The sequence below is a fragment of the Cryptotermes secundus genome, unplaced genomic scaffold (genome assembly GCF_002891405.2).
Source record: "Cryptotermes secundus unplaced genomic scaffold, Csec_1.0 scaffold59, whole genome shotgun sequence".
NCBI classification, from domain to species: Eukaryota; Metazoa; Arthropoda; class Insecta; order Blattodea; family Kalotermitidae; genus Cryptotermes; species Cryptotermes secundus.
Genome location: NW_019738348.1, coordinates 504,949 through 530,751, shown reverse-complemented (window position 1 = coordinate 530,751; position 25,803 = coordinate 504,949). Strand labels below are relative to the sequence as shown.

The 25,803-nt window shown below is 39.3% G+C and overlaps 1 protein-coding gene across 1 annotated transcript in view; it reads left to right on the top strand.

Annotated features, from left to right (window-relative positions):
• The window catches only part of LOC111870705 (cytosolic carboxypeptidase-like protein 5), an 80,534-nt gene that overhangs the window by 52,632 nt on the left and 2,099 nt on the right, over nucleotides 1-25,803 (top strand). The window contains exon 12 of the mRNA XM_023863184.2: nucleotides 10,482-10,603. Coding sequence (XP_023718952.1) covers nucleotides 10,482-10,502 — 21 coding nt within the window. The 3' untranslated portion in view covers nucleotides 10,503-10,603. The remainder of the gene's footprint in view (nucleotides 1-10,481; nucleotides 10,604-25,803) is intronic.

The window sequence follows — 25,803 nt, the reverse complement described above, 5'->3', positions numbered from 1 at the left end:
AGGACATGACGCCAGATCCACAAGGCTACACAGGCCAAGGCCCACTAACATAGCAATCCTCCACCCCCACTTCATCCCCCAGCTTAAGGGTTAGTGCCCTCCCTTTAACCTTGCCTTTCTCTCCCCTGACACAACATCATATACAAAACCCTGCTTCTGTTGCCAGCCCCTTCCCCCCCTCCCACTCCACTGATTTCCCATGTAGACTTGTCCCCCCTCTCCCTTCACTTCTATCACATAGCTGTGTTTATTTCCAACACCAGTCTGCTTGTACCGGTTCTCACGGTCTCTTCTCTTGCAGATTTCTTATTTTCCTTCTACCCTGAAGATAAAGGTGATACATTCCTCTGAAACGTGGGTTAACACCACATCTACACAGTGCCACATCCCAGAAGACTGCTTCCTTCATAGTCACTGCCGTGAAAACCTCAAATCATCCATACTATTCTTAAGTTAATAGAATGCAAATCTGAGGAAGCATGCCATCAGTACGCTGATCGAGGGTACATTTCTCCTGTTCATATGTAAGAAACCAGTGCTTATTTTCATGCAAGAAAATTATAGTGCTTATGACTATAGAAGTCCATTTCATATACCCCATAGAATTTTACTTTATCAGAGATTTCTGGTGAATTGTGAGAACACAGGAAATTGAAGAAAAAAATGTTACTGGCAGAATGAAAAATCTGAATTCAGAACATGCTAATCATATTTTCCTTTAGTTGAGTTTATTGATGTAATAGATATCACAGTTTGTCTGTTGAAGGCAGAGGCAGAAAGCCATTATATAGTGTCTTATGGACAGAATTTCTTGAGTTTTAGAAACTGAAAATATTGCCTTATATGTGAAGTACAACTTTATAACTGTTCAACCTGTTGTAACTCCAGGCAACTCACTTTTCCAAAAATTTTCAAGTTTTTTTATTCTTTGTAAGAAGTAATTCTTTTAAGATGTATTGTTGTGGATATTGAAACCAGTACTGTGTTTCTTCTATGAGCTGGTTTAACATATTTTATGAAGATTATGACTGATCAAGGATCCTGTTGCATGCAGTGTAACATTCACTTTATATGAAACAGTGAGGTGGGGAATGATAACTTTCCTTCCAATACATAATGTAATAATTTGTATATCCTTTGCTGATTGCTTTCCTTACTTATTTAGTAACATTATGTTCCTAAGTGACATCATTTTGAAGTCATCTAAGAGTGATAAAGTGACAATTGATGTTTATGATCTAAGTTGCCATTCCTGTTTTAAACAGGTGATAAACATTTCAATTTGGATAACGTGCAAAACACATGCATCAATTATCTGAAACTGTTCACATTTAGCATTTCCTTTGTTTTATTTTCACCATTTTGTGAATACACCCTTTTATGAGACTTTAAATTATATTTACAATGAATGCATGCATACTGCATTTTGGTACTAATAGACCCTCAATTTCAGTAATACTAATACTGACCGAAATTGATGGGGACATATGCCAGTTTAAAACATTTGTTCCCTTGTACATCTGGATGGTATATGGTTCTCTAATAGACTGCAGTACTTTGCTCCTTTCTACACTACACCAAGGGACCATAACTATAGTGTTTTAAATTATCAGACTGTATTTTATGAGAGTATACAGGCAGTGAAATTTTAATCTGCCTATGGTCACATGTATGAACAGTCTTGATCTGAAGGAGGGAAAAAAATTAGCATTGTACACTGGATAGAGTGTAAATCTAAAACAAATTTGTAGCGATTCAGTTCCTGTGTTGGTCCGTGATGCATAGTCCATTATCTGTAAAGTGAAAGTGCAGAGTGTGTGCTTGTAAAATTGTTTCCAGTGTTAAAACTTTAGTTTGTCATACTTAATAAAGCGAAATAGACATTGAATAACTACTTTACTTACTTACTTTTTATCAATACTGTGTCTGTTCTGTTAGTTAACACGAATTTACTTTATTTTAAAATTTGCTGAATCTATTAGAGATCTAAAGGAAATTTTCAGAATAATGAAAATAATTGAGCAGTTTCCTAGAGTTATTTTTTTTCTTGGATCTGCTAAATATGAAGTACAATACGTTGAAGGTTCAGCAGTGATTATAGGTTGTTATCTCTTTATGCTTTTAATCTCTTAATGATTATGTAAAATGAACATGCACTTGTAACAAAGTTTAATTTAAGATGTTTATATATTTGTTACTTTTAAGGTGTATTATAATAAGAATGTACCAGTCTGTAGAAATTATATTTTAATGTTATTTAAATATAAAACAGTATTTAGATGTAAGTGTTGTGTTAATGTATTAACATTATTTCATTTATGTATGTTTGCTGTACACTCAGTTATTCTGTGATTTAAAGGCTTACTTTAATACAGACAAGATTTGTGTGTTAATTCATGTTACTGTAGAAGAAATTGATACTTAAAAAATACTGTGAGGGTTAACAAGGCAAGAAAAGAGTTATGTATCAATATTTACACTTCATATACTTTTTTTCACAATGCATTGTTTACGCTAATGTACTCAGGAGATTTACTATTTTTAAACAAGTGAAGGTTTTCAGTCCTCATTTTAGATGCTATAGAGAGAAAAGTGTGCCGGTCACGGTAGCCGAGCGGTCTAAGGCATGTACTGTCTTCGCTTGCTTGGAAACTGGGATCGTGGGTTCGAATGCCACTCAGGGCATGGATGTTTAGTTTGTGTGTGTGTGTGTTTTTCTGTGTTTGTGTATAGGTAGAGGCCTTGCGATGAGCTGATCACCCGCCTAAGGAGTACTACTGAATGTGTAAGATCTAGAAAAACCGAAGTGAATGGAGAAGTTCATGGAGGTAGGCCTAGGCACACGGGCTGTAGTGCCAAGGGGGGGGGGAGGGAAGAGAGAAAAGTGTAGTGGGAAGATTAAGACTCTCTAATCAAGTTGTATTTCTTCTGTTTTGAAGTCTCTGTGCTGAACAGTTGGCATAAGCAGTAGCACTTACTTGCATTCACCCAGTTTGAGTCTTTCTGGGACAACAGCTCTACCGACTGAAGTTTCTTGTTGTTTTCCTCAGTCACTCCAGGCAAATTAGCATAGTACCCCCATTGTTCTTCATCTCTTTTCCAATTAGTTATTCATAATCATCCTACCATCCATTCAGTGCTGTACAATCTGCTGCTGACAGTGTCATTAAGTCACCACAAAATAGGAAAATGAAGTCTCCATGACAAGAACAAACTATTGGAGGGCATTCCATTTGTAGTAAAGAGAAGAGTGCGAAACAGTACCTAAAACCAAGTTATATCCTTGGTCACACATGGAACAAGGAGTTTTAATGTAAGGTTGCAGATTCTCATTTTTTCGATAAATAGTACAAATGATACAGCAGAAAAAATATTGAAGAATTCATGAAACAAGTTGCCTAGGCATTGAATTCAGAGGGTATTACTGTATCAGTAGACTCAGTGACAAAAATGGAGAAAATATTGTTCAGGTTCATGGTATTTTAGTATATCCTGTTCATATTTTGAAAGGCATTGCAGAATATTCTACACTGAAATTCATACAAGAAGATTTGCCATACCATGCTGACTATATACCAATTCAAACAATGTCTGCACTCTCATTTTCTAGGTTATGTGGTGGACAGTGTATGGACATGAAACACTGTATGAACAGACATAGATACATTTTGTATGACTGTGAAAGGATTCATTGAGCAGAACCTTTAACGCTGCCTTTCAGTGGATAATGTTACCATTCACTTTCTTCACTGCAGTACTTCAGGAGGGGATACATATCAACAGAACTGCTCTGAGTGCTTGATAATTAATCACAGTTTTGCTAATGCACAGTCATGTGATTTGTCAGACATGAGCCTATGCATCTTTTGCCTTTTGGGACTCGTTAGCAACAACTGCTCATTGTATTAATACTCATTCTGTTATGGATTTTGCATTATTGCACATTTAACCGACATCTCACTGATGTGCTGACATGTGCCATCTGGATGTTATGAAAATTATTTTCATCCGAGAGGCATTTGAGTTTGTATAACTTGGATGTCTGGTGCAGTTATAGGTGTATCTATGTGTAAATAGAGTGAAAAATTCTTTTCTATTAAAAAATAAATCTCTCTATATGTTACAAAGCAACTGTCCTCCACATCCATCCAGAAAGTCATAATTGAATAAAATAAAGATATAAACCAGATATTCCAAACAAAAATTAATGTTTTTGTAATTGTTTTGCTCTCTTGAATGTGCTAGGGCAATCAGTAAATATAGTCTTAAATGACATAAATGTAAGTTTGTAATCAAATTTTCTGACTTCCACTGCCCCCATCCCACTCTTGGTGTTGCTCATAATTACAAGTAGAGCTTCAAACCTTTGAATACACTGAAGGGAACTCTGCAGAAGCTCAAAGATACTTCTTGTCACAAGGTAGGGAAACATTCACTTTTCTATCTGGTAGGCTAAATGAATTTAATCTCTAAACAGATGTTATGTTTCAAAACATTCCTTTTATCTAACTTAATATTCCATTTTGTGGATAGTCATGTAGTTGCTATGATGCCATACAGGATATTTGGAATGTATTTATAGGTTATCCGAGTTCACCATCCTGCCATCTCTTTTAGCAGTTCAGGTTGGCTCTCCATGGTTTTATAACAATAAGCAAAGTATATTACAGTGAAATTATACTGTACTAAAAAGGTTTCTTTAAATGTGAGTTAGCATGGATAATGTTTTATGACGAAGAGAGTAAAACATATCCAATGCCTAAAAAGGAGACATGCCCCTTTATTCGACCAGCCAGTTCAAATAAAGGTACAGTTTGAGAGGAGATTGCAACATCAACATATGTGTCAAAATTGGGAACTCCTATGTAGGTTGTACGTTGCATTCACAGACATTAACAAGGGTTCTAGGCATTACCCCACCCCCACCCCAGATTTTTTAAAGAAAAAACATGACTGATAAAAGTAGGAAGTATGAAACCAAAAATTTAAATTAGTTTTAAGAATGAAGTGGGGAATTATAACCATGAACACAGCAATACCCAGTTAATAACTATACACTACAGGATGAAAAAATTAAAAGCCATTTTAAGAAAATTGTATTCTATCCTGAAAAGAATGCGTCCAACAATTTCCTCAGCAAAATCAGCGTTCATTTTCTTGACTCGTTCCTTGTAAACATTCATCATTTACAAAACAGATAAGTGCTCATTGTGTGTGGCAAATGTCTGCCAAGAAATTGTCAAGTAGTTTTCCATACATGTTTTATATCCCTATTGTAATTTTCATATATTCAGTTATTGACAGAATCTGACATTTTTTGGATGTAAATTAAACAAAACAAAGCATCTGAACTGTTTTCTGGAAAACTATTTTCAAACATTGTAGACAGAAAATCAAGATATGGTACAAAGAGAGCTCTTCGAAAATATTCTTCTAGTATGTTAACAGGCCTGTTGGTTCGATGGATTTGCCATTTTACTGAGTGTGGACAAGTCTGCTACCAGTTCACTGGCATATGATTCTGCCACTTCGATTGCCCTGAATTCTTGCAGGAATTTCAATTGAATTCAGGCTATTGGAACTATTGACTGTATGAAAAAGCTAAATAGTTCCATTCAGTGTGACTTGTTAAGATTTTCTTCTTTTAAATTATTCATGCCCTTACATGTTTCGGTCTTCAGAGACCATCTTCAGAGGGACACCTTTACATCAATACAGTTAGAAGCCACTATTAGAGTACATGTTCTGAAGTTAAAATATATACATACATCATCATCATCATCAGTAATCTGTCAGGCGACAGGTCCACAGTCTCTTCCAAAACAGTTTCTCCACTTAATGCGATCTTCTGTTTTTGGAAAGAGACTATCCAGGAAAAGTGATAATGTGGTAGTTTTTCCATTTGCTTTCCACATCGCAGTACAACAGCCGTTCAAACCACTCTGGTCACGCCTGTTGCTATACGAACTTGAACCATCTCGAGCATCATTTGCTCTGTGCTTCAAGTCGCTGCTGATGACGCTGCTTCCGACATCAGTTTTTGGTGTCTCTCTTCGTCTGATGCCTACCCTTTGACCTGTCCAGCAAGGGAGGCCCTGCCAGTAGCTACGCTACCGCTGGTATAGCTCTCCGGGTCCTTGGCATACTCAAACCCCCTCACCACGATAAGGTGGAGACACCAAGGAAATTTACTGAAAATTCTTCCTTTTGTACTACACACAAGTCCTCTGTCAGTACAGGCTTTACAGAGCAGATCATGTCTAACTTACATACCTTATGCTACAACGACAACTTAGTCACTTGAACGGTAGTAAGCTTGACCACCGCCAATCGAAGGGTGATACATACAATATAAATAATATACAATTGGCTGTAAAATCTAAAGTTTTTACAACTACAGTGGCTGTTCCAATACTTTAAAATATTTATAGTTAGTTTGTTAAAATTCTATTGGAATTCATAAACCAAGCTGGTTCGTGTCTTCCCTCTTATTATTTCTTTTGACGGGGGCCGAATGTGTGCCACCTTGTCGTTCTCGAGAAGCGGGTTCTGCAAATATATTATGTATTATTTCATCAATCCTCGTTATGTTTTGTAAAAACTTCTGTTATTTCGTCCTACCTTTAATGTTGTCATGTACATGTTTGTGGCCAGCTGTGTTGTTTTTGCTGTTCTAGGTTGTGTCGTACCACGTATTTATACTCCTTGTGTCTGTGATGTTAGTGTGGGCATGTACTGATGTATTATGAGGTCGAACATATTATACTGGTTGTCACTTTCCTTTGTGTGTTTTTGCTCTTCTATCAAATTGTTGAGCTTATTAAAGCGATATACTATATATGGAAATTTTCTTTTCTATTCATGATGCTCCCTTTTTTTGGGCATTCTCAACCATTTCCATGATTATTGTCATTGGTCCATACTGGTGGCATTTGTTTTAGTATATGTTGGGCAAATGCTGATTTGTCTTTGTTTAGTCTTATGTTTCTTATGTGTTCCTTGTACCTTGTTGTTAGATTTCTACCAGTCTGGTCGATGTATACTTTATGGCAGCTTTGGCAGATTATTTTATATATCCCACTTTATTTGTAGGGCTTTGTTTCTCGTTTTTAATTTACTAGTTTACCTATAGTGTGAGCTGTTTTAAAGGCTATTTTTATATTGGTATTTTTGAAGAGTTTTGTGATTTTTCGTATGTAATTTCCCGTATAGGTAAATGTGGCCCATTTTTGTTCTTTTTCGGCTTTATCATCCAGATTATTTTTCTTTTGTTTGAGTTTGTTATATAGTTGTGTGATGTCTTCCTTCTTATAGTCATTATTTAATGCTCTGTTAATAGTATTGAACTCTTTGTTTTTAGCGTTTTCTTTGAGGGGTAGTGTGAGAAGTCTGTGTATCCAGTTTTTGTATGCTGCTAATTTTTGTTCTTCAGGGTGGCAAGAGTTATTATTTATTGTTGTATCTGTCGTGGGTTTCTGTATATTTCCATTTCTATTTGTCAATGTTTGTTAATTAGGTTTAAGTCTTAAGTATGCTATTTGGTTGTTTACTTCCTCATCACTTGTGAATTGCAAGTTCTTATGTTGTGTATTGAAGTGTTTGAGGAAGTTTTGGGGGGTTGTTTTTGTCTGATTGTATATTATGAAAATGTCATCTACATATCTAGTATAGTATATGATTTTTTCCATCTTCCAGTAGATGTTTTATTCTGTTTTGTCCTAGATCTTGGAGGAAAATTTCTGCCGTAGTACTTGATACCCTCTTCTTGAGAACGACAAGGTGGCACACATTCGGTCCCAGTCAAAAGAAATAATAAGAGGGACGACCTGAACCAGCTTGGTTTACAAATTCCAATAGAATTATAACAAACTAACTATAAATATAAGTATTGGAACAGCCACTGTAGTTGTAAAAACTTTAGATTTTACAGCCAGTTGTATATTGTACGTATATATTTTAACTTTTAGAACATGTACTCTAATAGTGCCTTCTAACTGTATTGATGTAAAGGAGTCCCTCTGAAGATGGTCTCTGAAGATGGTCTCTGAAGACCGAAACATGTAAGGGCATGAATAATTGAAATAAGAAAATCTTAACCAGTCACTGAACGAAACTATTTAGCTTTTTCATAATATCAGTGTGATGGACCAGAATGAAACAAATCAAATTTATTGGCTGTATGTTGTATGAGGGTGTATGCTTGTGTTCAGAAGTTTTCCTCTAGAGTGAAAGAAATTCTGACAGGGATTTATTATCAAGGCTGTTAACCAGATCACTTGGCACAGTTGCTCCAGGGTCCCTGGATTCTTTATAGTAAAAGAGGTGTATCTAAATTTAATATAATTTGAGTCCCAAATTCTTTCACATTGTATCTATATTAAAATATACTGAGGGCCTTGAAAAACACGTGTGAAAGTCCGCAGTACCTGAACCAGCACTGCTTATGACAGTCTTGTCTTAAAGACTTTCACCCTAGAATTGTATATATTAGCGGTATATTCCACACATTTTGTACTGCATCATAAATTATCTGTAGTTGAAATTTACAGGCATGGCCTCATAATTTCCCTATCGACATATTTTTATCCCCTCCCCCCACACAAAAATATTTCGTACAGCATTTTTGTGTACTTTATGGCCAATCTCTGGTCCAAAAACGACAATTATGTCCGAACAGGTTAATCAAGTTTGCCATAAAGCCGAAAGCTCTACATAAATATTCTTGCATTTTTTATTGTTTGCCAAAAAGTGGAGTCAGTATAGCGACTGGCTACGGGCTGGACGACTGAGGGATCGGCGTTCAAGTCCTGTTAGGGTCAATAATTTTCTCCATGTCCAGTCCGGCTCTGGGGTCCACCCAACTTCCTATCCAATGGGTATCGGGGGCTCTTTCCCCAGGAGTAAAGCGGCCGGGACGTGAAGCTGACCATTCACCTACAGCTAGTGCCGAGAGCAAGAAAATGTGGATCTAAACATCCACTCCCCCAATACGCCTTCATGGCGTAGTGCTTAGTTAGTTAAGCACGAGGCAACTACCTTTTTTACCTTTTATCTGCAAAAAATTATCGTGCCAAACTTTCGGAATTTTAAAGTCAAAGAAGATTTCAATACTGTGGTTAACTGGCGCTGGTGTCTTATCCACACTGTAAGCAAGCAGGATCTCGATGTTGGTAGTGGAAAGCTGCTGGGGTTAGTTTTCCGATTGCATGATGATCATATCAAGATTCATGAACATCCGTTAATCGGTTCGGAAGGTGACAGTGGGAGACGGGTGTGCACACACGAACAGTGAGGATATCATAAACTTAGTGATTTCATTCGAAAGAAAATATTAAAATACAAAAAATCTAGGATTAAAAAAAATACCTCCCTTAAACTAGGACACTGTGGTTCACATATTGATCGGGAATGTGTTTTCTGTGAGGAGGAAAGGTAAAATTGTCCCTGTGCTTAACTAATCAAGCACAACGCCATGAAGACTTGTGAGGGAACGGACTTAAAACGTGCCGGTGAATCTTTTGAGGAATTAATCTAGACATGCTATCTCTTTACATGTATATGGTGGGGGAAGGAAAGGGTTGTTCCCTATGTTTGGTCGCAAACTGTAGCTCAACATCTTCAGAGATCGTATATAATATACTCTGATTCGGCCTATAATTTTGTAATGCAAGAACCTGTGGTAGATGGTACTGCATTTTCAGGTAATTATGATACTGATTGCTCATTCTTATTTATATTTGCACGCCTAGGGAGGGCGGAACATATGCGGGTTAATGGTCAAAAGATTTACATAAATGAGCATGCGTAGTTGTGTTATTCAGTTAATGTGAAAATCCACGCAAAGAACGTGGTCGGGCGTTAGTGGTGAATCAGAACGTCACGCGACTACTGTAAGCTCTAGTGGCTGACCAAAAGATTGATTCCTGTTTATTCAGTGAACTATTTATTATACACAGGAGTTCCAATTACAGCTGCAGCGGTTTGCTCTAATTTCCAGTCCCATTTTCTTTAGAAGTGACATTTTTTAATTGCTGTATCTATTTACTTCTTTTTTAAATACAACCGGCTGCTTTTCGCGCTTCTGAGGGCTTGAAAAATGTTCCGCATGGAGATCACATCCATTTAAATATCGCATTATGACACCATATTTCATCCAAGCGATATTAACAATTTTCTATGGGTAGGTGGGGGCTGGTGGTGCAAGTCTGGTCTTCCCGTCTTGGGCTCCTGTCGGTTCATAAATTACCGTTACGTATTCATATGAAAATATGAAATTTCTTTTGTGTGCTATGCACAGTGAGTTATGATTGTGCTTGTTTTAAATGTTCCGCGAATGTTATCGTACCTGTGCACGCAACGAATTCGATTGGTGTTTCTACGGGCAGCACGTTTGTTGTTATTGGTTGAAGGACAGTCAACTGTTCAGTGCTAGGTTGCCTTAGTAGGGAGTTAGATGTTGCAGGTGTGTTTATTGTTTACAGGTGGATTTATGCGCACACTAATTTCGTTTGGCAGGCATTTTGAGAGATAATGATGGGAATGGCGTCCTTTCTTGACCACCTTGTCATATTATCGACTCTTCTCACAGTTCTGTTCAAAACTGGTAAGTTCTGAGACATTTTTGTGTTCAGTGTTTCTTACAGCGTCAAGACATGGTAGTAAGTCTAACCACACCTTTGGAATGTGACTCCTTGTAGTGTGGTACGGCATGTTGCAAAAAAATAGTGCTCATCATAGTCACTGCTGTGAGAACCGCAAATCTAGTACAATTTCATAGCGTCTTTTCTCCTTTCATGGAACATGGAACGAACTTGCGGAACATGGGTTGAACTTACTTTGTTTTGCTGGTGAATGCCTATAAATTAGGGTTGCCGATCGTTCAGAACAGGATCGTAGACCGAACATAATTTGTTGACATACAGATTAAGAATAAATCTACTGATTAGAATATATCTGTATGTAATGTGTATAATCTGTTGCTCATTGCTGTTAACATATGAGAACCGTTACATGTACAGTATTGTGTTTATTTACCTCGTTCATATAGATAACCCCAAAATAAAATCCTACGTAGTAATGTAACCCGCGTAATCTTCGTAAGGTCGTCGTCGTAGGTTGGGTGTGGTGTGTAATACAGAATATGTCTCTGTAGCCTAGATTCGTGCCCTAGACATGCCACAGGATTTCCTATACTGAAAGGTCTTGCGTTTATGTTTCGTGGTGTTCTGAGTGCAGTTTGTTTGTTATTTTATATTTGCACGAGTCAAATAAAAAAAACACGAAGTTATCCCTGTGCGTAATTGAGCACCATACCATGAAGACGTGTGAGGGATGGAGGTACAGGGTAATGAATGGATCGTAAAGAGGCTCCGGCATTCGTTGGTATGAGGAACACAGAACCACTCTCGACGCTGTGGAGAAAACAAACATTTCTTCTAGCGAGAATTTAAATCAGGGGCACGCGGTAGTTGGTTGAGGTACTGTGCTACAAGCGGGTTCAAGTCCGATGATGATGTTTTTCAATTTACCTAATCGTACCAGCCGCACTATGGCACTGTGGCCGACTCAGAGAGCGAAGTGAGTACCAGGAATCTTCCTGGAGGTTAAAGGGCGGCCGGCGCGTAAGACTGACAACTTTACTGCCATCTGTGAGCCCATTGTCTAAATAAAATATGGGAGCATCGACGACTCACAACCCTATGGACCTTCAGGGCCTGTTACAGGGATAGCTTACAGAGAATTTAAACCGAAATCCTCGGTCGTTCAGCCCGATGCCTAGCCACTACTCAGTGAGTTATCCCGGATTCATATATTTATGTATTTTAGGTAATTTGCCGAAGTAGCTCTCATAGGAGTGCATCGTTTTGAACTTCCAAGACCTGTTCCGTGATTTGTGGTGGTTTGAGCTGTTTCCTCTGTGTTCTTCAGGTTTCCTTATGGTTCACTATCGTTTATACACGCCCACATTATCCTAGCACCTGACGCAGCGTTATCGCCACCCAATTTTCTGAGGGACTCTGAGACGCCTTTCTCGTCAAGTCGGAGATTCAGACAGCAGAATCGAAAACCCACGCTCGTATACATATTATAATTTCTCTTCAGTTTCACTCCAACGTATTTTTAAGCAGCTGCTGTGAAGTCGTTGAACAACTTCTGTAAAGCGATTATATGCCCTGTGTGCCGTCTCACTCATAAATCTCTAGTCCCATGTTGCCAATGTCACTGTGAGTGACCGTGACTGCTCTGCATTTGGACCAAAGCGATAAGCATTCGCTCGTGTTAATTATTTCCTGTTTTGAAATTGCATGTGTGAGTTACAGCATCGGAATGAGTATGAGTACGCTGGCTGTGTGAAAAGCCGCAGTGTAAAAAAAGTAAGGTCTGCGCTATGTACTCTTCATGCTGAAAGCGTCGTAAAGCATCCACAAAAGGGGAGGGGGTGAAGAGGGAGAAAGAACGAAAGAAAGTGAGACTACTATGTCAGTTTCAGTACGTTACAGTTCTACATTTCTTTTCTATTATTGCTAGTGGGGTGGGACTAAATCCCTTGTACTGCGGTCACTTCTGGCCTATTGTACCAACCCCAGATGATAGGTGAGGGTGATTGTGGAGCAACTGATGGAATGAAGATTGGCAGGGGAAACCGAAGTACTCGGAGAAAACCTGCTCCAGCGCCACTTTGTCCACCACAAATCCCACTTGACCAGACCCGGGATCGAACACGGGCCGCCGCGGTGGGAAGCCAGCGACTAACCGCTTGAGCTATGGCGCGGCCCAGTTCTACATTTAAAAACTATTCGTGCAACTACAAATAAATTGGACACAAAAATACATAGGACAGAATCAAAACGGCGAGTGCCCAAGGAGGAGGAACTGGATGAAAGCGACACTGGTTTGAATATTATATTCGAAAAGCGCATAGACGTCTTGCACATGAAACCTAGGTTCTAAGCTTCAGTTTTATTCTGTTTCCGAAAAGGAACTTACGTGAGAATGGGCAAGAGGACATTACCGTGATCTGGGTGGGATTTTACCTATAGGCATGTCAATTCCGCTGGCAGTCCCAAGTCTTGGTGGCCCACTTGGTCAGTAGGAGCGTCGTATTCTCCGTTTGGGCCTACGGCGGTTTGCTGCAGGCTGTGAGACGGCCACATCCATTAATTCTTGTTCTTATCTGTATTATGTAGGCAATAGATCCTCTGAAAATGGGGCTAAGTTAAAATATTTGGGATCGACAGTAACAGTCAAAATTTGATTCATGAGGAAATTTAGGGCAGATTGAACTCGGATAGTAGTTGTTACTTTTCAGTTCAGTATCTTTTGTCTTTTCATTCGTTTTCTAAAATCGTAAAAATTAGAATATGCAAAACTATGATTTTTCTGTTGTTTTTTATGGGCATGAAACTTGGTTCTGACAGCAAATGAAGAATGTAGACTAGGCGGTACTTGAGAACAAGGTGCTGAGAAGAATGTCTGTACCGACTAGTGACGAAATAATAGGAGACTGGGAAATATGTGTAATGGGGAGCTTCGTAACTTCGTATATCTTTGCCAGATATACAGAGATTTTTTTTTTAATTTTGCTGACCAGTTTACGGTTCTGCCCTCTGCTACGACCAGAGCGCCGCTTGCTTTTAGACGCATACGAATTTTGCCGATGAATCAGCATGCCCGATGACCGAGACCGTTTGGAATGAAGGGAGGTTATTAACTTGTGGACCACTTGACGGCATTATGTTTCACGGCGAGCATTGCGGTTCATGCGTGGGAGTTTGTTTATGATTTATCAGCAGCAGGCAGCAGTTATCAGCTCCATTAGCCGTTTGTTCTCAGTTACAGTTAGTAGGAAGTGTGGTACGTCATGGTGCGGTATACTTTGGAGCAACGTGTTTTTATATATGACACCTATGTGAAATACGGATCTGCTAGGAAGTGTCGGCGAAAATTTCGACATAAATTTTGTGATGAAAGAGTTCCCAGCAGAAAAATAATTCACATATTGGTGAATAAACTTAGAACAACGGGACTTTTAATAGACAAGAAACAAGAACTAATCGCCGAGTGCCTACTGAGAAGAAGTTATGTAACATAGGGGCCAGACATGAATATACATCTAGAAAATCACTGATGTGTCAAGCTCAAGAGACAGGAGTGTCAAAGTCTAGTGCAAGAACAGCGACACAATTGCTGAAGCTTAGGCCCTATAAAACAGTAATCCACCCCTTGCAGCCGCGCGATCCAGCTAGCAGGGTCCATTTTTGCAGTGGGTTTCTACAATCTGTCGTCGAAGGTGAGTTCGATTCGGAATTTATATTTTATGATGAAGCGTGATTTCACTTGCAGCGATACATAAATACTTAAAATAATCGCTACTGGAGTTCACAGAATTCACATCTGACCCACGATGGCCTGCTCCATCTAGTGAAAGCTGGTGTCTGGACTTTGTCTGTATTTTAACGAAACGATTAATTGCCAAGGATATATAGAGGCCATTCTAGGACAATCCTTTCCACAGTTAACAGAAGAAGAAGGACCCTATGGCTGGTTTCAGCAAGACTCAGCGACTGCCCACACTGCACTATATCGATGCAGGCTTTGTCAGATATCTTTGGGGACAGAATTATCAGTATTTGGCCAGAACGTTCACCCGATCTTAATCCTTCTGATTCGTTCTTCTGGGGTTGTTGAAGAACAAAGTTTACAAGAGTAATCCCCTCAACAGAAAAACTAAAAGAAAATATTCGTAGGGAAACTGCAAATAATCCTGCAGAATAGTATCAAAGGGTAAAACAGAACTTGTACCGCCATGCGAGGAATATCTACGTGTAGAGGGACAGCATTTTCAAAGTATACTGTGATCTGTGAACAAAGGTAAGAACCTTCCCTTCATTCCGAAAGTTATTTGTTGTCAAGCACGCGTATTCATCGGCAAAAATTCGTAATGCGTCTCGCAACAAGGGACACATCGACCACTGCAAAGCGCAGAGCCCTGGATCCGGTCAACAAAATAGAAATCCTCCCTGTATTTGGGGGGGAGGGAACAAATGCAGCGCGTGAATTTGTATTTGTTTCTGTGTACAAAACCCTTTCCTGCTACAGACTGCTGTATTTTAGCTCAGTGCCGTTACAAAATATGTCTGGAGATAGGTGGTTGCAATTGACACATTTAAAAATCGATTAAAAACAAATTTCTATATACAGAACTAGTCCATTCTATATCACCACCACCATAGTGAAAAACAAAAATATGAAGTATCCATGGGACATTCGAATTGACCTACCATGAAAAGCCGCAGTATATGCGTATGGTGTTGGTGGTGTTATGAGAGGGCACCAAGTCTCTCTTGTCTGCACACCATTCAGTGGTACACTAACCCGTCGAACATTGCGGATGAGTTGCGTACTTGTTAAAAAAATAGAAAGTTACCATCTCGCCTTCTTCATACTGGGGGCGGGGATTAAGGTCTCGGGTTTAACCTCGCCTCAGAGTGCGGGTGTCTTGACTATTTTTTCCCTGGATTTACTCGGGTAAGTGTTGAGATAGAATTTTAAATTAGGCCAATACATCTTCCTTCCTTCCTACTATCTTCTGCTTATATACATTTTTTACCTTTATTTGCAGTATCCATTCATAACAAATGTTGGTCAACAGTATTTCTTAGTATTTAGTGAAATAAAGTAATTTGTTGGGCTAATAAGCGATATTTACTATAGGACTGGTGTTTTCGTTTATTCCACCTTGTCGTTCAAAAGATACTCACTGTGAAACTAATCGATGTCCTCTTCACGCCTGAATGCAGATTACTGTATTCATCAGGGCTTTAGCAGGAAAGTGGTCTGGATAACGCTGAGTCGACATGTTCCAGAATTGAGCTCGGGTGCATACACCACTGAACTGTTATCACAGTCGTGGGAGAAGAAAGGCATTATTGCTTCCCGGTATGTGTTACGTTATGATTTACTGAACGGCGCAGTCTGTTAGTCACACTGTATAGCGTCGAATATCAGGATATTTTATTTATTGTTGTGTTTTATTGACGCTGTCATTAATTCAGACTATGTAGTGTCGAATGTTAGGATTGTTAGTGAATATGGTTTGGAAGTGATCTGGAAGGAAGTGGTCGTGCTCTAATCTGAGATACTATCCGGGCATTTGCTTGGGGAGTGGGCGCAGGAAATCCACCGGAAACCTCAGTCACTATGGCCGGTCTCAGGGCCTACGTTTAAACCCGGACTTGCCGAATAAGACCTGTTCGATCACAGCGTTCGGTAAGAAAAGGATGAAAGAAAGAAAGGATGGCCAAATTAAGAAAGAACGACGGGATAGATGTAAGATATGCACAGTCACACAAACAAACAAATTTTAGCTTTGAAGCTACCGACATCAGCGGCGTTTCTTCCGCAAGTACAATGGAATAATAATTATTCCAGTAGCACTTTATCACATTTTTTACTATACTTCTACTGCTGACCCATTTCACGTGCCCTGAATTATTATCAGTGAATATCTTACCATCTTGTTAAATGTCACTTGTTTCGTTTCCATAGTTACTAGTGTGTGTTTTAATTGTACGCTGTCTTCTCGTATATACTGAATTCTGTAAGCGTTTTCTGACGACTGAAATTACAAGTTTAAGAAACCCGATGTTGAACAAAAGTAAGTTTTGCTAGCACAGTTACAAAAGCCGAAATATTTCGTCATTGCCTTTTACCATAGCAGCGAATTTTCGAGCTTGAAATATACAGTAGGTTACAAACGAGTCACACAGAGTCTTGAGACAGAAAAATATTGTCATATGGCCAACGGGGCCCTAAACCAAGAATGACTGTTGGCGAAGACCAGCAGCAAATTACCAGACCACAACGATTGAAGGTGTGGTCTATGATCTGAAGCATCCACGGCTACTATATGTGAAGTATTTTCAGGCGATCAGCAGTATAAAGATGGATTTAGTACCCAACGTTTCGGAAACTCGCTTTGTTTCTATTGTCAAGGTTTGATGTATGATTATTAACGCGGCCTCATGGTACAGACAAAAACATTCTCCTTGGGTATCAGTACAATATGCGACCGCGCCACAAATCACATGAACACATGATTGCAGAGAGGATAGTTTTCGGAAGATGTTATACCGTCTTCATATGAGTGAAGTATTTTGTTTCGATGTGTTCTCTCTATTCTCTGACAGTTGATATGAGAGGTGTAGTATCGTTGAATGTGAATTGCCGTCACCAGAGTTTGTGAAGATTAGGAAGGTAATTTATTTTCGAAATAAGGGCGTAGATGGAGTTAGTGTGCCTACAGAAATGTTCAGTAAATTTATGCCTGAGAGCTGCACTCAAAAACCAACATGCTAACTAAAGTGGACACTTGATAGACTGTATGCTTATTAATGACGACAAATGTTTCTTGTCACTTCTGCATGCATGTAAGGTACAGTTGTTCTTGTGCCTAACTAAACACTACGCCACGAAAGCGTATTGGGAAGTGGATGTATAGATCCACATTTTCTTGACAGTAGGCTCGTAGATGGCGGTAAGGTTGTCAGCCTTGCGCGCCGGCCGCCCTTTAACCCCAAGAATATTCTAAGAATATTCCTGGTCCTCAATTCTGTTAGAGGCTGAGTCGACCCCAGGGCCATAGTGCGGCTGGAAGGATTAAGTAAATTGAAAAAAATCCACCTCGGGATTCGATGCCGCGACCTTCCGGCTTGTAGCATAGTGCCTCAACCAACTACGCTACTGTGTGCAACCTTTATATATAATGTATCTCTTGTTAATTTTAATTGTAGTGTGTATGTAATTTTATGAAGTCGCCTCTGTTGTGGGATTGCAGAGAGCTGAACAGGAATATGCCATGAAACTCAATGGCAAATGTTTAACCTGTTCGCTAGGACTTCATTTCCCTAATTATTGATGCTTAGTACTTGTAGTTATTCTGGATTAACACATTTGTTATTGCCTAAATATACGTGAGTTAACACACCTCTAAATATTAATTAGTGTCTCTTTAATTTGTTTGTTGTCTTGAAAGTTAGGTGTAACAAATATTACGTGTATATTTAATCATCCTGTTTCACTGAGGTATAACTTAAAGTCATTTTTCCGTCTATAATGCAACAATATTAATTAAACAACATTAGTTCACACTTACTTTACTAATTCTTCGTTAAATGTTTAAATTGTCATTCAAATTTAGTAAAGACCTAAAACACCATAAAATAAAATGGGTCACGTTTACGTCTTGCCGAGAAGTAAGACAAATAATACTTAGAACAGCTTTTGACACACAAAACACAGTCAACAATATATTAAAACATCATGAACAGGTAGATATATATGACAGTAGCGGCATATATCAGATGAAATGCCTGGATTGGTCAAACTGGGAGGACGTTCAACGTCTGGAGGAGCCGTCAATTCTGCAGCTACTCAAGAATTTGCCAGCATTTATGGAACCCCAAGGTTCATTACCGTGTTCACAAGAGCCCTCCACTGGTCCCTATCCTGAGCCAGATCTATCCAATCCATACCATCCCATCCTATCTCTAAGATCCATTTTAATATTGTCCACCCACATACGCCTTGGTCTTCCCAGTGGTCTCTTTACTTCTGGCTTTCCCACCAATAACCTATATGCATTCCTCGTCTCCCCCATTCGTGCTACATGACCTGCCCGCCCCATCCTCCTTGACTTCATCATTCTAATTATACTTGGAGAAGAGTACAAGTTATGAAGCTCCTCATTATGCAGTTTTCTCCAACCTCCTGTGATTTTATTTCTGTGATTTATTTATTTTATTTATTCCCCTCAATACCCTGTTCTCAAACACTCTCAGTCTATATTCCTCCCTTAATGTCAGAGACCAAGTTTCACACCCATACAGAACCAGGCAAAATTATAGTTTTGTATATTATAATTTTTATGTTTTTGGACAACAGAGGAGAAGACAAAAGGTTCTGGACTGAATGGTAGCAAGCATTACCCGAGTTCAATCGCCTCTTAATTTCCTCCTGAATCAGGTTTCGATCTGTTATCGTTGTTCCCAAATATCTGAACTGTGCCACATTTTCAAGTTTCCTATCTTTATGTCATGATTTTGCCCTGCATTTTGTGACGAGACAGTAACATATACTTAGTTCTCTCTCTGTTTACTTCTAGACCAGTTAAAGTTTGTGTGTTTTTCTTTATGGTATCTATATTATCAGCCAATAGATTCACATCATCGGCATAGACCTAACACCTGATGTGTCCCGTTTAATTTCAGTCCCATCTGGTTTCCCGGGCCCTTCCTAATGGCATACTGTGAAGCAAAGTTGAACGGGAGTGGCGATAAAGCATCTCCTTGTCTTAGACAATTCTGGGTAGGAAATTTATCAGACAAATATTTACCTACACGGACTTTACTATACGTTTCGTTTAAACACATTTTATTCGACCTAACTAGTTTCACGGATATCCCAAACTCTATTAGAATATTGTACAGTACTTCCCTCCTAACTGAATCGTAGGCTTTCTTGAATAGCTGATGTACTGTCTCATCGTACTCCAATTTTTTGTCCAATATATGACGAATGCAAAAGATCTGATCTGTAGTTGATCTGTTACGTCGAAACCCACACTGATGATCCCCAATAATTTCATCTATATATGGACTTAACCTTGAAAGAAGAATATTGGACAAAATATTTACAAAACTAGTAAGAATAACTTACATATGAAAGACACATACATCGCAGCACATAATCCTATATTCCAAACAGTACATGAGCTTTACAATAGGTAGCAGTACATTTGCTACCTAGAAAGATATTTAAGCGAGAACAATTACACCAGATTCAGTACAAGGAATACAAAGCAACATTTGACACACACAACTAAGAGAACAGCACACCCAATGGGGAATATAAGTACAAAAAAAAATGCAACTTCTACATACATAAAGGTAGCATAACCTAAAACATTTAGAAGAGAATTAAATTAATAATATGTATTATACATTACAGGAAAACAGCCGCAATAGAAAATTATTCCATAAAATCATCCTATAACATCAGAATTAAAAGAAGTTAATAACGACAACAACGACGTGTCTTAATGCATACCATTTGACCAAGTGCACATTGCAGGAGACTCCTTTAAAAGATGTGTTGCCTGAAGTTTGCCCTATGCGTCTGAAACACGTAGGATAAACACGAAATGTACATACATTTTAATAATTTTAATGAAATTTTAAACATTTAACGAGTATTTATTGAATTAAGTATGAATTAATGTTGTTAAATTATTGTTACATTACAGACGCAAACAAGATTATAAGGGATACGGGGTTTTCGGACTTTGTCCATCGTCCGGATTTTAAATAACTAAGAAAAAACACAGCGTTTCGGAAACTGGATCTGTTTCCGTCCTCAGGTGAGGGAAGACACCTACTCTGTTGGGTTCCTTAGAAAGAGCTAACCTCAATCACTGGACAACCGATGTCACAAACACCACAACGTTTCGGAAACTGGATCTGTTTCCGTCCTCAGGTGAGGAAAGACACCCACTAAGGGACCCAACAGAGTGTTTTGTGACATCGGTTGTCCAGTGATTGAGACTAGCTCTTTCTAAGGGACCCAACAGAATAGGTGTCTTTCCTCACATGAGGACGGAAACACTTCCAGTTTCCGAAACGTTGTGTTTTTCTTAGTTATTTAGAATCCGGACGATGGACAAAGCCCGAAAACAACGTATCTCTGTGTGTTATACACCATCGTCAGAACCCTATAGTAAGATTATAAGGTATAACAAATATGACTCATGTATTAATATTTACAGTTTCTCATAGATTTAAACTGGCCGGCCTCTAGTATTGTGTACAGTGCGTTACAGATGTTTAGAAAACTGTTGTATATAGCGCTATCCTTGTTAGAAATATTGGTACCCCAACACACTCAAACTGTTTGCTCACTATAGTTCGCCGGTCTGTGGACTGCTTTATGCAGACTGTGCCATTCCTTAAGACAGTTCCGGTTCGCGCACACTGTCATCTCTACAAATTTATTTGCTTATAATTGACATTCCAATTACTATAAGACCAAAATAGAAATGCTGAGTGTTCTAGGTAGCTATTGGGATGGTAATCTTGCTTACATACGACTGTTGGACACTGGCCACTGGTATGACAGTGACAGACAATACAGGCAGTTTTCTATAGAAAGGCTATACCTCCACTGCCTCATACGTATTTCTGGAGAGGTACTTAATCAGTTAAGCACAGTGACAACTTTACCGCCACTTTTATTCTCTAGGCAAATGCTGGGTTAGTACTTCGATTAGGTCACGACCGTGTCCTTCTAGATTATCGTCCATCCATTCGACGCTATGCAATCTGAGCTAATGACATAAATAAATAAATAAATAAAATGTATTTATTTGCCAAACAAAGTAATACCCACGCTGGGAAAATTTTTGTAGGCCAATCAATAGCGAACGGACCTAAGGTAACACGAAAATCGATGTAAAATAAAGGTTGAATATATGTATGAGGGGTAGGTCTCCTCGGCCCTTGCACCGCGACCTACAGTGGTCTATTGTGCTTTAAAATTCAGGTTACTCGGATTATTGCCTTTATACAAGAAGGATATTTACTTCGTTGACTGGTTCCATGGCTCTGCGCTTCACGGCGGGCGGAGCGCCGCTTGCTGCGAAAGAATTTTCCGACGAATCAGCATGACTGACGGCCGATAACGCTGTTCACACATCACAGGTTTTGAAAATGCGGGACTTCATGTGTTAAATGTGGATTCTGTGAAGTCCAATAACGATTATTTTCCGTATTTATGTATCCCTGTAGAAACCGATTGCAAAAACAAACCTTGCTATCTGGATCGCGCGGCTACAAGGCATGGATTTTTTTATTGCTAGAGGGGTGGGACTAAGTCCCTTGTACTGCAGCCACTTCTGGCCAATTGTACCAGCCCCAGATGATAGGTGAGGGTCATTGTGGAGCAGTTGGTGGAATGAAGATTGGTAGGGGAAACCGAAGTACTCGGAGAAAACCTGCCCCAGCGCCACTTTGTCCACCACAAATCCCACTTGATCAGACCCGGTCGTACCAAAGCTAAGAATGCATGGAGATGTACCTCCATTCTTATATCTTTATGGATTGGTGCTTAATTAAAGCATAGGGAAAACCTTTCAACCTTTACTTTGTCTCCTTCTAAAGCACAGTAGACCACTGTAGGTCGCGGTGCAAGGGCCGAGAAGGCTTACCCCTCATACATACATTCAATACATTCATTGTCTCCTTCTATTTATGGCAGATCATAAGGCTTTATTGTTTGTTCTGTAAGTAGAACAATTTTGCTTATAGGTCTTTATGTACAGCCTTCTAATTAAGCATGGAAAATTTTATTTTGTTGCTGAACCCATCTGTTCCACAGTTCCATTACTGCACGTAAATATAGGCTTATGCAATTGTATAAGGTTTTTAATGTAGTTTAAGAATGAGTATCACATGAGTCAGCTGGTAATAAACTATACATGCTGTGTGTTAAAAGGATGTAACTACCTCACAGCAGTGATTATACAAGCAAAAATGTTGAGCTTTGCCTGTACTGTGATGACACAAACATGGTGGTTTGAAATACACAATACAAAAGTATTTGTTTGAAGAATTTTTCACAAAATTTAAGATTTGGGTTCTGTAGGTCATCGTTGTAGTGGAACTGTGTTGGCAGTAGTTTCCACCAGAACTTAACTGATATTTGATTGTGCATTAATCATAGTGTAACTACACTGAACTCTCAATTATCCGGGGGCGGATAAACCGATTTGCCGCTTAACCGGGGCTATCGGGGCTTTTTTGAGACTTATATGGTGTTTAATATTCATTCAATTTTGTTTCACATGGTGAGTCGTAACACTATTTTCGCACTAGTGTGAACCGAGCTCTGCATTTTGGTCCCGTTATGCTAACACAGTGTTCTAGGGTAGGGGTGAAAGAATGCAAGGATTTGCGGAAAGTTTCAAGGACAGAGACACCGCCCCACTTAGTCTCTTTGTATCGATCTTCAAGTGCGTTAGCAAAATGTCAGGGTGTAAAAGGAAGCGTGTTGTCTTAAGTATTCAACAGAAACTTGAAATTATCAATCAGTTGAGAAAAAGAGGTGTAGTTAAACAATTAGCAATGCAATACGGTAGTGGAGAACAAACTGTTCGTGATTTGAAAAGCAAAAGAATCAATTAATTTCCTTTGCTGTGTCTTCTAATTCAAGCGGAATGAAGAAGAGAAAAACAATGAAAAAATCAACATATGCTGATCTCGACAAAGCAGTGCTGATCTGGTTTAATCAACTAAGGGCACAGGGAACAACAAATAACAGGAGCAGTTTGCGCTAAACAAGCGAAATTTTTTTCGAAGCACTTGAACTGCAAGGAAGTTTTGACCNTTTTGACGCTTCTTCCGGTTGGCTAACACGTTTCAAGCAGCGTCATGGAATACGAGAAATCAGTATTCAAGGTGAGAAATTGTCAGGGGACTTGTCAGCATCAGATCAATTTTGCACCAATTTTGATAGTTTTGTGAAAAGTGAAAATCTGCTGCCAGAACAAATCTATAATGCCGATGAAACGGGTCTTTATTGGAAATGCTTGCCAACCAGAACTTTGGCATTTCAAAATGAAAGACAGGCTCCAGGTCAAAAATCCAGTAAGGAGAGATTGATGGTCTTGTGCTGTTCTAATGCATCAGGAACACACAAACTAATACCAGTAGTTATCGGCAAAGCGAAAAGACCACGCTCTTTTAAAGGAACAGTAGCTTCAAGTCTGCCTATCCATTATTTTAACCAGAAAGTAGCTTGGATGAATAGAGCGATATTTAAAGAATGGTTTGATTTTAAATTCGTGCCTCAAGTTCGTGACCATCTAAAATCCCAAGGCCTACCTGACCCAAGGCCTACCTGAGAAAGCTGTGCTCCTCATTGACAATGCGAAAGTCTCCTGAGGTCAGATGATGGAAATATTTTTGTGAAATATTTTCCCGCTAATGTTACCGCACTTATCCAACCAATGGATCAAGGAGTTATCTCAAGTATGAAGAGAATCTACAGATCAAATTTGCTACAAAAGTACATCGATGAAGGCAATGATCTGACGTGTTTCTGGAAGTCCTTTTCAGTATTAGATGCCATATACGAGATTTCAACAGCGTGGGATACAGTAAAGCCATCTGTATTGAAAAATTCATGGAAGAAACTGATGCCTTTCATCACTAATGAAGATGACGAAATCCATGGATTCACTGGATTCTGTGAAAATGAGATAGCCATAGAACTGACAAAATTGGCTAACCCAAGTTCTTGGTGTTGAAGAAGTCAACGAGGAAAATATATGAGAGTGGTTTGACTGTGACTCGTGTGAGCCGGGCTTCGAAATGTTAAGCAGTGACGAAATCGTAAGTTCTGTGGGGAAGAAAGTGAGAATGAGGAAGAGGTGGACAGTGCTGCTAGTAAGAAAATATCACATGGTGCTGCTCTTAATCATTTGGAATCCTTACTAGACTATCTTGAGAGTGAAGAGAACAGTTTATTAAGTGACAAGCTAATATTACGTAGGCTTCGTACGGATATCCGTAAAAAGGAAAATGCCGCAAAAAAGCAAACAACAATATAATTTTTTTTAAGTGTTAAGTGTGAATATTCGTGAAACGTGTTGGATGTTGTTGAACACTGTGATTGAAATAACTAATTCATACTTCAGTGTAATGTAAAAAAAATATTAAATAGGCCATGAGATGACAGAAATGAGGTTGAATAAATTTAAACACAGGTAGGCCTATAGTAGAGGGTGGGGCGCAGAACTTCCTTCTTGTGAATACGCATTGTGAAGGGAGGGGAGGTCGCAGAAAAGTGGGGATAGGCTCGGCGAACGCAGCAGTCGCGGAAGTTTCTCTCTTAATACCCCTCAGTAGGACACATGAGGTGGACGAGTGAGTAGCGTGCGTTTGCTGTCGAAGCCTATTTTTCGAACAGCCATTCCTAAGTGGCGGTGCAGCGTGCGTTCCGTACTCACTTCGGAATTAAGCCCAGAGGTCCCGTACCCGACCGGAAATCGATTGTTTTGTGGGTCGAGAACTTTAGGACTACCGGGATTTTAGTGAAAAAATCATCAGGACGACAACGGACCGTTACGACGCCAGAAAATGTGGAGGCAGTTCGAGAGTCGATTTTGAGATCTCCAAGACGCTCCGCTCGCAAACATGCAGTCACCCTAGATATATCCAATCGTTCAATGCGCCGAATTCTTCATGAACATCTTCATTTCCATCCCTATAAGATGGTTGTTGTGTAAGAATTGTCACCACGTGATTTCCAGAACCGAATAATGGCATGCAAAACGTTATTGGAAACTTTACCCCCTGATGCACTTGTTTTCTTTAGTGATGAGACACATTTTCACCTATCCGGATGTGTCAAGAAGCAGAATATGCGCTGTTGGAGTGGTAACAATCCCAGAGAGCTCCATGAGAGGCCACTTCACAGTGATAAGGTGACAGTATGGTGTGCGTTGTCGAGAGTTGGAGTTATTGGTCCTTATTTTTTTGAAGAAGACAATCATGCAGTTACTGTCAATTCACAGCGGTATGTGGACATGATTAAAAACTTTTTCGAACCAGCTCTTGAAGAAATGCATCTAGGAAATGTCTGGTTCCAACAGGATGGTACCACGGCCCACACAGCCCGAGCTTCGATGACAGTTTTGAGGGCAAAGTTCCCCGGACGGCTCATCTCGCTTCGAGGTGACATCCCGTGGGC